The 14,064-nt window shown below is 35.3% G+C and overlaps 2 protein-coding genes across 5 annotated transcripts in view; one reads left to right on the forward strand and one right to left on the reverse strand.

The window, feature by feature from the left end:
- LOC110021566 (anaphase-promoting complex subunit 2) overlaps positions 1–4,402 on the forward strand; it is a 64,561-nt gene extending 60,159 nt beyond the window's left edge. Inside the window, exons 14-16 of one of the 2 annotated variants that reach the window (XM_020720104.1) lie at positions 1,143–1,322; positions 3,912–3,980; positions 4,074–4,402. In XM_020720104.1, the coding sequence (XP_020575763.1) occupies positions 1,143–1,322; positions 3,912–3,980; positions 4,074–4,196 (372 nt within the window). In that variant the 3' untranslated portion in view covers positions 4,197–4,402. Of the gene's footprint in view, positions 1–1,142; positions 1,323–3,911; positions 3,981–4,073 lie in introns of those variants that run through there. The other variant, XM_020720105.1, reaches the window with a different exon arrangement.
- A 1,545-nt stretch (positions 4,403–5,947) lies between these two features.
- LOC110021567 (nuclear pore complex protein NUP107) overlaps positions 5,948–14,064 on the reverse strand; it is a 60,313-nt gene continuing 52,196 nt past the window's right edge. For all 3 annotated transcript variants that reach the window (XM_020720107.1, XM_020720106.1, XM_020720108.1), the window contains 6 exons: positions 9,440–9,642; positions 8,405–8,546; positions 8,024–8,184; positions 7,524–7,631; positions 7,282–7,381; positions 5,948–6,165 (listed from right to left, as the gene is read on the reverse strand). In XM_020720107.1, the coding sequence (XP_020575766.1) occupies positions 7,304–7,381; positions 7,524–7,631; positions 8,024–8,184; positions 8,405–8,546; positions 9,440–9,642 (692 nt within the window). In that variant the 3' untranslated portion in view covers positions 5,948–6,165; positions 7,282–7,303. The remainder of the gene's footprint in view (positions 6,166–7,281; positions 7,382–7,523; positions 7,632–8,023; positions 8,185–8,404; positions 8,547–9,439; positions 9,643–14,064) is intronic.

Below are 14,064 nucleotides of genomic sequence, written 5' to 3' on the forward strand. Positions count from 1 at the left end.
AAGTAATGGTTATGGTGGGCTGGATGGCCGAAAATCTTCAAGCTGGGATTGGTTGGATGGTAGGGATGGCAGGAAGGGCTGTGTTAGTGGCTGTGGTAGGGAGGTAGAGGTTCAGAAGGGGTGGCAGCAAGGTGGCAGGCTGCCGGAAGGGGTTGGCAACAAGTTAGGATCGGCTGTTCCGCAAGGTAGTAGGCAGCGGGAGGGTAGGTAGTGGGAGGGTACGCGGCGGGAGTAAAAGAGCAAAAGAGGCTGTTTTTCAGTCGCGACAGTAAATGCAGTGGAGAAGACAGCGGAGGAAAGGTTGCGTGGGATGGGAAAGTGATGAAAATCACCGGCTCAAAACGGGATACAACGGGAGCACCACTTGCCATTGGATTCAACTCTCAAATGGAACACGAGAGATGCCGATGGTTATCCTGACAAAAAATATATACAAAAATTGAAAATCTAAAGCATAAGAATCAAATATCTAAGGTCTAGATAATTAGGGTTAGGCCGTTCTATTGAAAGGAGATGTCAAATCCTTGTGGAAGAGCCAATCGGCTCTCCCATGCCTGGCTTGGTCGGTCTAGGCGTCTGGAATGCTGGAGATCCACGCCTCATGCCTGCATTAGCCAGTCTTAATAAATAGTTATTATTTGAGGCATTTACATACATGCCACACAATTCATATGTGTTTTAATATCTAACACCTATACATTCATATTTGCTTGAACACCAAATCTTTAGCATCACAAAACAAGTACCACTATCACTAACTTTCTAAAAGTGGAATACGCATTTTCTTGCATAGATTTATGACACATTTTAGAACTGTAAATATCAAACTAGGTGTTAGATATTTAAATATATAAGTGTTGTGTAGTATGTATGTAAATTTCCCTTTTCTGTATTCTAAGTGCGATAATCTTGGTTCCACAAACTACTAACCTGTAGTTAATATGGCTGTGAAAGTTGGTGACTTAGGTGGCTACCTGAAAAGAATCATAAAAGTTACATGAAAAATCTCCCTTTTTTCTCTCTCTAACTCTAATGTTTTGCTCAATTTATAAATCAACTTTTTCCCTTGATCAAACTTTCTAGATAGGCATCAAATCTCTGAAACTTACAGCTATCTGTTTATTTCTTTCTCATTTTTTTAGGGTGTGATTAGAGATTCCGGAGGAACAAACTCTAATGATCGTGTCTTTACCCTTGCTGATGATGTCACCGATGCAAACAGACACGATATTTCCAATGAAACTGAAGGAATGGATGAAGAAGGAGAAAGCTCCATGGCATCATTCGAGGAACAGGTGCAGAAAGAAATGACCATATATCAGGTTAGAACTTTAATGATGTGAAATGCATAATGCTGTCGTAATTTTCTGCCTCATAGTTTTATCTTGTTGATTCTTTTGTTAGGTTTTTTATTTTTGTCCTTCAGTTTTCAAGATAGAGGTTCAGGAACTTTCTTCCATCTTTCATGGTAGTCCATTCTTTCGTCTCAGTGGTTAAGACTTTTTTTTTAAGGAAGAATTATACGCATACCACTAAATTCTTATGTATTTACACATTTAAAGATTTACATACATACCACTAAAGGCTGAACCGGCCTCCTTTTCTGTTTTCATTTCCTGCCCATCTATTTCCAATTTATATGTGTGTTTGCTCTACAGGTTTTCAGTTTATGTTATTTTCTGTTTCAGTTAGTGAGGACAGCCGGCATCCCCTTCTCACTTCCTAGGGCTGTATCTGAGGACGAATGGTGCTCCAGCGATTGTATCTTGATCTTAGGTGTTGTTTGTCCTCAACTTCCCCATCCCCGCAACCTCCCTCCGCTGCCGCCAACACCTCACCTGCTCGCGGCTTCCTGCTTGCCGCCATCCTCCCAGCCTACTTTTCCAACTTGCTGCCACTGTTACCGCAGTCCCCTTCCACTGGTTTTCTCGTCGCCTCTCCTGCTCTGCTGGGACATAAATCCCACTACTCCATATCTTACTGTGGTATTAAACTTCACGGCTTACCTGTCCCTCAGCCGCCAAGATATTCCCGTGTAATCTTGTTGGGCCGCTGATCTTCACCATCGTTTCATGCTGGACCGTCGCTATTTCTTTCTGCCACTGCTCCCAGCCGGCATCCTGCCCACTGTAACTGCTTTACCAACCTTTCTCCACACCATAGCAAGCTATCATCCCTTCCTTGATGCTGTAAACCCCCCATACCAGCTGCTATCCTACCAACTGATTTTCAGTTGGCCCTCCTGCCACCCTACACCCGCAATAACCTTTTGGTTCCACTCAAACTGCAGCACCCCCTCTCCAACTTACGCCCTAGTCTTGTGTGTGCTGTTATTTTTCTTATTTTAAAAAATCTGTTTTGTAACCCTATTAAATTTCTGCAATAATATTTCTATTTTTATTTTGATTTGGGCTCTTCTCCGGTATCGCTTCATCTCTCTTTTCTTTTTGTTTTAGTGTGCATGCATGATTGGAGTTTTGTTAACTGTGTTATATGTGTTGTTTTTCCTTTTTCAGTGCTAATTTAGATCAATTGCAGAATTGCGGTTCTACGAAATTTCAGATTACTTCAAATTATTATTTGAATGTGTCTTTGTAGAAATTACAACCTGCTAACAAATTATGCTTTTTTTTAAGTGTTTTCATCATGCGTATCATTCTAAATTGCATTTGTGAACTTTAGTTTTTGCGTTGTATATTATGGCAGTTTTCATGACTTCTTTCTCTTATGACGTGTTCTGTCTTCTTCTCTCATTCCGAATTGGCATTAGTTCTCTTCTCTTCTCTTCTGCGCCTTTATATTTTCATTTTGGCTTTTTAAAGGCTTTGTCGTTCAATCGCGTCAAGGTTTTTGCAAATAATCCTTGTAATCTTTGTACCATTTGGAATGAGTACTCTGGAAAAGTCGCCACTTACACCCGGGCCTATTCGATATAATGAGAATTTATGAGGAATTTTTCTCCTAGGATATATTTATTATTATTATTTATGTTTTAAATCAGATTTCTCCTATAGTTAAATCAAGATTTTTTTAAATCTGAGGTCAAGACTTAATATAGGTGCAATCTCTCCACCTGCTCGCAGAAGAATGCTTGTTATTGAGGTTGATTTCGCTCTTTTTCTAGGAGCAAATTTAGTATTTGTGTTTGAAATTGATTGATGTGGAATTTTTGGGAATGGAGATTTACAAGGTAATCCATAGAATTACATGTCATAATGCATTCGATATTTACATACAGACCACCCGAAACTTGCTATTTACAAGTCAACCATCCTATTTCATACATGTTTCTAAGTCTCACTCAAACCCCAACCCATATTTTTTATTTTTATCAAATTCTCAATAGTTCGATCGTGGAATGCGTAACGATAGTTCAAAAAACTCACCTGGGTGGTTAATTTGTAAATATTTTGGGTGGTCTGTATATAATTACCCCTATTTTTATTATATATACTTTCTAGTGTTGTGATAGCCTTTGCATACTGGCAATCTAGACTCTGTGCTTTATTATATAGCGCTTGCTTGACATCCCTCAAAGTCTTTGAGTGGTTTCTAAGTCTCACTCAAACCCCAACCCATATTTTTTATTTTTATCAAATTCTCAATAGTTCGATCGTGGAACGCGTAACGATAGTTCAAAAAACTCACCTGGGTGGTTAATTTGTAAATATTTTGGGTGGTCTGTATATAATTACCCCTATTTTTATTATATATACTTTCTAGTGTTGTGATAGCCTTTGCATACTGGCAATCTAGACTCTGTGCTTTATTATATAGCGCTTGCTTGACATCCCTCAAAGTCTTTGAGTGTTTTGGTTGATTAAATAATAATAATATTCTTCTTGAACAGCTACAAAACTTAAAAAGGTTTAAAAGAAATATTCATATAATCAACCTTCATTTTTTTGCAGAAATTTATCGAAGGGATGCTAACAAACTTTGGTGGCATGACTCTGGATAGAATACATAACACACTGAAGGTGAAGTGCTTACTATCCTGAGGGAATTTCGCAAGTTCTTCATCGTCTTCGTACAATTTGATCTGTGAAATTGTTCTTGAAATTATGTTTCAGATGTTTTGTGTCGCCGAGCCAACATATGACAAGTCGCTTCAACAACTACAAAGCTTTTTATCCATGCTTATAGCGGAAGAGAAGTTAGATATGAGGGATGGGCAATACTTTCTGAAAAAGTAGCCGAGAAACCGGTAATTGCACTTTTAATGTCAGGGTTAGTCAAGTAATTATATTCAAACATGTAATTATACATACTAGCACACAAGCCTAGGTATTTACATTTCTCGCTCCTGAACTTTCATATTTACAAAAATCTATGCATGGAAAGGTGTATTTCACTTTCAAAGGTAGATAATAGTCTTATTTCTGATTTTATATTGAAGATTTGAGTGATCTGTATGTACATACTAGCTATGCATGAAAATGATTTCTTATGTATTTACATATCTAACACCTAAACTTCAATTGTTATCTATATGTTATCTAGCTATGCATGAAAATGTGTATTTCACTTTTTAAAAGCAAAACATAGTGATGTTTTGGATTTGATTTGAAGGATTTGGATGGTTGGTATAGATGTATGAAGTAAAGTTGAGGTGTTAGATATGTAAATACATATAAGCATTGGGTGGTACGCATGTAAATTTCCCAAACCTAAATGTCTATTTTGTCTTACTTTGTCTTAATTAGAGATCATTGCCCTGTTTAGATTTTCTAAATGTGATTTCTTGCATGATGACAGTGCAGAATGGCTTTGCGTGAAAGAAGAGGTTGACCTTGTAGATATCTGAATTTTAGCCATGTAAAATAGGTTTTGTATGAGAGCATTGGAAGAGAAAGATGGGAATAAGGGTTTACGGTATGTTTGATGAAGTGGCTATAAAGCTGGTGAAAAAGAAATTGTTCAAAAAGTTACGAAGTTTATTATAAATTTTATTTTCCAATCGCAGATTTCTTTCATCTACCCACTTAATTAAGTCAGATTGTAAAACACAATTTATTATTATTATATTTTTTTTGAAAAAGCCCTAAACACAAAATGTAGAGGTTAGGCAGGCTTTTTTATTTGAAAGAGAGGAGAGAGAGAGAGAGAGAGAGAGATGGTTTTAATTTGGGTTTTTCAGCATGAGTGAGATTGAATATGGTTCAAATGTTTTTAGTTGGTAGAGGAAAGAGATTATTATTAGGAAAAAAAGTGAGAGCAAGAAAAAGGAAGGATTGGTGGGAGAAAGCCAAGCAAAACTCTTGTAATCTTTCATTGTGTGGTTTATACACACTTTTAAGGGTATGTAACTTAAAGCCTATAGAAATGATATTTATGAAAAGTTTGCGGATGAAAATGTTGTGCTTATCATGCTCTTGTACTAGGAAGAGGAAGGATTTATTGCTTTTATCACATGAAGTTATATCTCATACATGCTTTGTTCTTTATGGTGGATATTTGTTGTTATTACATTTAATAGTTGGGTACTTATGTAATATTCAAAGTTCATTTTTTGTGAATTGGTATACTTGAGATGTATTTTAAGTGTATTCGACTTATCTCCAATTTTGCTCCTCCGCAACTTTGCGAGCAAGCTTGTGAAATGCCAAAATGTTAATTTGAATATGCAAGCATGCATAGAAATTGTTATGTTATAATGAAATAACCATTAATTGATATATTACACATTTATCTTGTGAATAGACAAAATTTGAAGTGGCAATTGCAGTCGTAGCATTCAAAAGTTGTTATTTACAACACATCAGAAATATCATCAGAAACATCACCTTTCTTATACTTCTAAAAGTGAAAATATACAACTTTCATTCATACGTTCACACATGTTATAAATGTAAATATCAAACTTTAGGTGTTAGATATGTAAATTCATAAGAATTGTGTAATATGAATCTAAATATTCCAATAATAACAATAATGATGTACGCTCTATCATGTAATAAGTTCAATCTGTTGTTTATAAAAAAACTCTGCTTGATTCAGAAATAAAAGAAAAAGCAAATGACAATCAACAGATAAATCCATAAAACATAAAATTTGACAATTTGTTCAAAAATTAAAACAGCAAAATAATAATAATAATAGGAAAAAAATAAGTGAAGCCAAGGGCGAAGACTATGCACAGTTGCAAATGTTGTTTGCGACCACCTAAATCAAGTAAACAAAACATGAAAAATATCAATGCTCTCAACTTTTAATAAATGAATTACACCTTAAAGATAAATAGAATTGTATAAATGTAAAACACAAAAGTTGGCCTGTTAGATATGAAAATAGATAGGAACTGTGTCATATGTATGTAAATCTTCCATAAGCTCATGTGAAGAAGACTAATGCTTCACCACGCCCGAAAAAACTATAAAATTATTTGGATCCCATTTACACCAACCAAGTTTGTTTGGGAGAGTGCTGTCCACTTTAGTATTGAAATAACTTTTATTGGTCGGCCTGTCGACTAGAGCGGGTGCTTATGCATCAAGACGATCAATTCGCGCCGACAGGACATAATGTCGAGTTGTCATCAACTCAGCAAAGTGAAGTAATCCAGGCATTTACTTTTAGAGCAAAAATACGCAACTATCATTAACAACAGATGTACAATACAAAGGTAACATTTCATTGAATTTTCACTCCAATTTAAAGTCTAAACACTAAATCCTAAACCATAAGCATGGCATAGAGGTGACATATTTCCTGATTAAAATACATGTAATGCTATGCTTGTTGCATGTAAAATGAAAGAGAAATTTGCATATGTAGCACACAATTCCTGTGTAGTTATGTATCTCACATTTCAACTTTCATATTTACATGTATATCATTTTGGTGCTTTAAAAAGTGATAATAGTGTTATATTTTTTATGTGATATCAAAGATTTGAATCCTATGTGTGTAAATATTAAAGTTTTGTTGTGAGATATGTAAACACATAATAAAAATGCCACAAAATGAAATCAATGAAATCACAAAACATGTAAAAATTAGAAATCACATAACATGTAAAAATTAGCAATCACAGAATAATATTTCGTTTAGTGAAGATTCATATTTCAAGTGGGTTAACTGAATCGCTTTTCTTTCTAAATAAAAAGAAGAAAAAAAATACTGCAGAGGTCAAGAGGGAGCAAGGTCCAGACAGACAAAAGGAGAAGAATGCTTGGGAAAAACACTAATTTCAATCAAATAATGTTTTAAACAATTTAATAAATCATAACTTTCAAATTAGAAAAAAGATTACATTAATTTTTTTAAGAATTAGATTACCAGAAGGTTAACAATTCTTTGTTCAATCATCAGCAGCAGATGGCTCTTCCCCTAATTCCATTTTATATAAGCTGCAGTGTCTTTCGAACAACAGAAACTCCTAAAGAAAGAGAACCATCAAACAATATGAGCTGAAAAAAAAAAGGAATATGAAAAAAAATTCACAAAGAACAACAACATTCATAAAAAATCTGTAGTTGTTTTTATTTTCTTTATTTTTGTAACTTTTTTTCTTCACAAACCTGTAGTTGTTGCTGGCTAAACAAGCTCAACATTCCAGAAGCAACTAGTTCAATTAACTCATCATGATGATCATTAGTTTCCCCTGATTCAGCAAGTGAAACTGAGACCTACACACAATGAAACTGTAATTTGTAGTGCATTTCTGCTTCGCTGAATATATTAAAGCATTTTTGGCAAAGCTTTCTGTCTGCTTAGAGTTTCAAACCGTCACCATAATTCTGTTCAGATAACTTTTTTTTTTTTGTTTTCGTTTAGAATTTTCTCCGGTGAAAAAAATGCTTTTTTTAACTATATTTATAAAGTATGGTGGTGGTAAGAAAACTGCTATCTCATTTCTTAGAAAACGTAAATATTTATAAGTCAAACTACAGTTTTCTAAGAAGTTATCTTCCCCATCATGATTTTATAACCACATTTACAAAAAGCTACAGCTGTACCAAACAACCCCACGTAAAATTTCAATTTCTTACATTGAAACTTCAGTTTAAACTTCCATTACCTGCATGCAACGTAGAATAATTTCTGGTAAGCAGCATTTTCGACAGAGCCCTCGAACAATATATGTAGCAGGTATTTGGAATGAGCCAGCACTATCGGAATACCATGCGTCTATGCGGGAAATATCCAATGAGACTCCGGCCTGGAAATGTGCCAATTCGCCTAAAGCAGAAGTTCTGTAGTTAATGATATTACCCAGGCATGAAAAGGGGCAGTAATTCACTTCTTCAAAGTTAATATAGTGGTATTTTTCATGTGATATGTATGTATGTATATATATATATATATATAACTCCAAATATATATATATGTATATATTTTTTTATTTATTTATTTATATAGTGGTATGTGTGTAAATGCCCTGGAAAATAAATTTGAATACCCTTGAATCCAGCTGCCATGACAGTCGCAAGAAGACCGCCATCATTTGATTCGTGTAGCCCAAGCCCGTCACCTTCTATAGCTAAGCAGCGAAGGGCGACTTCAACACAATAATTATTTGTGAGGGAGACGGAAACATTGACCTGTCAAAATATTGCAAATCTTTAGTAATTATGATAACAGACGTCTGATTACTCCAATATTCTAGGCTTTTTATTATCTTTTTATCTCAGAAACAACATTTCCATCCAACATTTTCTTAATAACTTATTTACACTGATAGGCATACATGGTTTCTTTTAGAATGATTAGATTTAAATCTAAACTTAGACATAAAGCAGTCAATGATAGAAATAAATTTAACATGTTATAGTTTTTATCCGAAATTTCACTAAAAAAAAAAGGTAACCACTAGCTAAAAATTTATTGCAGAAAGGAATAAAATAAAGAGGAAAGTCTGCAATTTTTTTAGATAACATTAAATAAAGAAGCCCAGACCGAACTATATCAACATAACTGAAATAGAAGATAATATTTCAAGCTTAAAATACAAGTTAATTATGCCAGAAACACTTCACTGATAGCACGATAAAAGCAGAAACCAAGGGTTAATAAAGATAAGGTTTTCTCAGATAAATATTTCTATTTTAACATAGTTTAATTAATTATTTTACATTTTTATCATGCTAAACCGCTAAACCTAACTATTTCTTCTTCTTTTTTTTTTTGAGAATATGAATTATTTCGTATTCATTTTAAAAATATTTTACTGTTGAAGTGCAGGTGCAATTTGGTTTCACAAAACATGCATGCCCATGCAATTTCAAAAATAATACTGTTGGAATAAACATTCATGCATCTGCAAAAAGCAAGCTTGTTTTCACTGCACAGCATACAAGCCACTATCAACGCAAACAATGATGCATGCATATGGTAATTGATATATTTCCTGAATATTAAAATCATTTTTTAATATTTAAAAAAAATATTATAAAATTCTAGATAACAGACTGAAAAGCTATAAAAAAAAAATTACCATTAATTGCCGTTTTAACGCTTCTTCTTCACCGACAGAAGAGTAAAGTGCGCTTGTCAATGTTGTGCACAAGGTTGCATCAGGGCACAAACATTCACCAGAAGGTAGACAAAGCATTCCATGAGCATGCAAGTTAAGAAATACATCACTTGTTAACTCCAATGAGCAATTCTCAATTGCATTTAGCCATTGAGTTCCTTCACCTGAAAAAGTGGGGACCATCAGCACTTCAATTAAATTTGTAAAGTACTTTAGATTTTGCAAATCACTTTGTTTTTATTCCATCTATATGCTCAATGATGCCTTAATTAGAAAGTTGCCAATGAAGTATGGCTGAAATGGATCATATTAAGAGCAAAACACAATCAATGTTTAATGGTGGCTTTAACATTATGGGATAGAGAAAAGTGTCAAAAAATTCCCGACTTTATTCCGGGGTCATTTTAGTCCTAGAGCCTACAAATGTGTATGCTTAGTCCCAGATTCTCTTGAAGGGAGCTAAAATAGTCCTTTCTGGGGACTCTTACAGAAAATATCAAAATATTATGGGGATTAATTCAACACTTTTATAAACACTGGGATTAAAATGACTCCATATAAAGAGTCAAAGAACTATTTTGACACTTTACTCTTATAGAATATAAGTAGACATCACATCATCTTAGATGTTGAAATACACCGAATGATCATAATGACACAATGAGGAGATAGATTTTACTTAAAATTTCTTTAGATTCAGTTGGAAATACTAAAGGTGATTGAATAAAGACTCCATTGCATTCTAATTAACCAAAATTGATTATATATCCATCAAAATCATTTCATTTTAAGTAACTGATCACACTTTGAAGGTTGATTACATTTCCAGCAAAACTTAATGTGGGAATCTATAGCAAGGTTTGAAAATTTGAGCAGTTTACTTTTTCCTTCATTTAACCCTTCAATAAATAGGGCTCCAAAAAGACTAACTGTTCATTTTCATGCCTACACGCTTTTTAATTACTCGTTTTTGTAATAATAATTATTCCTTTCAGGCTTTCGTTCTTCATTGCTTCGATGAGATCTTTCACTTTATAGCAACGATGTGTGAGAAGAAGAAAAACAAACTTTAAAGATGACCCTTCAAGAGTGCCCTCCAAAGAAAGCAATGGAACTGTCAAAAGCAGTGGTGTGGAATTCCTAAAGACCTTAGGGGGGGCTCTTTTATTGGTCATTGGCAGAGGTCACCGAGTTAATGCAACTGCTCCATGGTGAATCCCTGAAAAAGTTGTTTGCCATGCCGTGGCACTCGGGAGTGATGAAGGTCAATGTTGTAAATTCCAAAAATCACAAGATTGCTTTGTTGGGAGAATTTCTGAAAATAAAGAATAAGGTGAAAATTACGACAATAAATGGGGCACTTGGCCCATTCGGAGAGATGTTCGAAGAGGTTCTTGACTTTGATCAACAAGAGAGGGCTGGTCGAGCAAGCAAAACAATCAAGATGGCAGATCATAATTGAAGTGTAAATGCTTTACTAGAATTATGTAATGTTGCCTATAAATACAGTGAAGAAGGGACTAACCCATATTGACTGTATGTGTGGTCGCGACAACAAAGGTTAATGCAGCGGCAATTCTTCTCATTAACTTCATGGGAAGTAGTAGATCTAGCTCTTGTTGTGGCCATGATGATGCCACACATTAACTAGTAGGTCTACACGCTACATGTTTGGTTATGTTGACCAAAAATGCATCGGGCCTATTGTGTGATAGAAAAGTGCCACTTAAACTTGAGGGAAAATTTTAAAAGATGGCGGTGAGACCTGCAATGCTTTATGGCATAGAATGTTGGCCTATAAATGAGAAACGTAAAACTAACTTAGTTGTTGCTGAGATGAGTATGTTTGGGTGGATGAGTGGCTTTAGACTTAGAGACAAAATGTGAAATGAATATATCTATGAAATGGTTGGTGTAGCAACAATGGCAAACAAGATTAGAGAGAGTCGTCTGAGAGAGTCGTCTTAGATTGAGAGTCGTCTTAGATTATTTGGTCACATTAAATGTTGACCATCTGATGATCCAGTTATGAGAGTAGATGTTTTAGATTCGACTTATGTTAAAAAATGTGAAAGTAGACCAAAAAAAACTTGACATGTATAAAAATGATTTATATTTTGATATGTTGTATTAAAAATTATCTTAATTTATTAAAATTAAATGAAAATATGACAATAGAGCACACTGAAAAAAAATTATTTGTGCAGCCTACCCCGCTTAGTAGGATAAAGGCTTGTTGTATATTTGCATTATTACATCATTATTGCATTATTTAGGTCATATTTAATTGTTTTTCCATTTATTAGTTATTAAGTCATCCGATACAATCCCCAAGTCAACCTCAATCGAACCAATAAACGTGAACCTTTCTTTTCTTCGGTCCAATGTTTGGTCCGATTTTTCAAAATCATGTGAATATCTCATCGATGTTGTCATCAAACCTTGGTAGTGGGTGGTTTGAGTTAGTGGCTTCCAAAGGTCGTACTTGTAGTCGCGGCTATTCTTTTGTTGTTGCCTTTCATAATGATGGTTCTAAACATCATGGGTATTTTTATTACACTCATTTTGATCATGCTCGAAAGATCCTCGTTCTTTTCAATAGATTGAATCCCCGAGACTTAGTGACACGAAAATTTTCCTCCAAAAGCTGAACTAGTTTGGCCCGAACCGGTTCAGTTGAGAGAAGGGGTTGAACCGGCCTCTCCTCCCCTCTTTTCATTATGCAGGAAATTTTCCCCCTTTCTGTTTTCGTTTCCCGTCTATCTATCTCCTATTTATAAGTGTTTGTTGTCTAGGTTTTCAGTTTATGCTTTTTCTGATTTCAAATTTGAGTGGTCAGCCGTCAGCATCCTATTTTCCCCTTGAGGTTTGTATCCGACAGTTTAGGGTGGTGCTCTTTGTATCCCTCTCCCATGAGATGATTTATCTTCTCCGACTTCCACTTCCACGTCCTTTCCTTGCTACCAATCACTCTCCCCCACAAATTCCCACCTACAGTCGGTTGCCTCCTCGCCCACATACTACTTGGCTCCAATCCCAACCGCATTTTCACATTGACTCTATCCTACCCACTTGCTACCGTCCTCCCCCTCCTCTGATCCCAGCCGCCCGCCCCTCTTTTCCTCCATACCGTAACCCCAAATCTTTCCTAGTCCCTCTATGCCATTCACAACCGATTAACCTGCTACTCTTCCCGCTTCCTGCCCCTCCCGTGAAACCCCACAACAATTCTTCATTCACCTCCCGTGAACCCAACCTGCCCCTTAATTCCCTTAATTAATTTTCCTGCAGCCTTTCTAACACCAAATCTCGTAAGCCTCCCCAACATGTCCTTTGCTGAACTCCTACAATCACTACAGCAACCATTCCAAGGTTTCTGAACGAGTGCCCAGCCGCTGTCCACCACTATCACTGCCACCCTAGGGTCTCCCGTGTTTGTATTGCTGTTATTTTTCTTTGGTCAAGAGTTTGTGTTTGTAACCCTATTAAAGTTCAGCAATAATATTATCATTTCTTTTGTGCTTTGGGCTTCTTTTTCTCCTCCAGTATTGAAAACAATAGTGTCAGGCCTCCTATTTGCTAGGCCTTTATTAAAACGAGTTTATGCAATTATGTCATCATTGTCAATGAACACCGATGGTTGCTCTAATACTTCCACAATAGTTGGTGATTTCTTGGTAATGAAATGTTCAAATGAAGAATCATAAAGATTGATTATAGGAGCTAACAATGTGATGGAAGGTTTAGAGACTCATTTCTTGGGTAGCACTTATAACCTTAGAACATAATTCCTTAAAGGTTTATATTCCCCCTTTAAAAAACAAAGCATGGTTCGAGCGAACTCCAAATGACGTGTGCTACTTTAACAATGAGCTCTCGATCATTGTTTATCAAAACAACATATGATGTTGAGTGGTAGCATGCCAACCATCTTCGAGTAGAGTTCTTCCAAAACATCACAAAGACTCAACACAACAGATTTTCATAGCTTTCTTTAAAATTCTGAGGTAAATGATCCCTTAAGATTTCAATGAAATGGGAAAGGTAACAATAGATTGCTCATGGGAAAAAGAGAATTATTTTGGGGAATAATTGGGACTAACCATTGTCCCTCTTGGGCTTTTTCTTTACATTTTTCTAGCACGTATTCAAAGTTAATATATACAAAGGCTTAAATTCTCTCATGTCTCCCTTCTTTCTTTTGTACTTCATAAGGTAAGAGTTCTTCTAGGTGTTGTGGCTTATTTGTAGTACTCAACCCCCAGTAGAGATTGCTTTGACATTCGAGCAAAGATATGATATGTGGAGAATAATATGGGTGTGGAAGTTGACGACTAGGCGATTCTTCCAATTCTCGTCAAGAACTTTTCAATGCAAATGATGACTTGTTTCTAGTATTTCATCATTAATTGATTAGGTTGTCTAGGTTGGCTGAGTTTTACATTCATCAATAATATTTATGTGAATGGCTATGATGAGGAGAAAATTTTAGGGTGTTACATTGTCCAAGTTTGACAATTTGGTTTTAAAAAATAGGCTGCATGCAAATGGTACATCATATTTAATTCATGAAAAATAAGAGTGAG

The sequence above is a fragment of the Phalaenopsis equestris genome, unplaced genomic scaffold, assembly GCF_001263595.1.
Source record: "Phalaenopsis equestris unplaced genomic scaffold, ASM126359v1 Scaffold000135, whole genome shotgun sequence".
In the NCBI taxonomy this organism is placed as follows: Eukaryota; Viridiplantae; Streptophyta; class Magnoliopsida; order Asparagales; family Orchidaceae; genus Phalaenopsis; species Phalaenopsis equestris.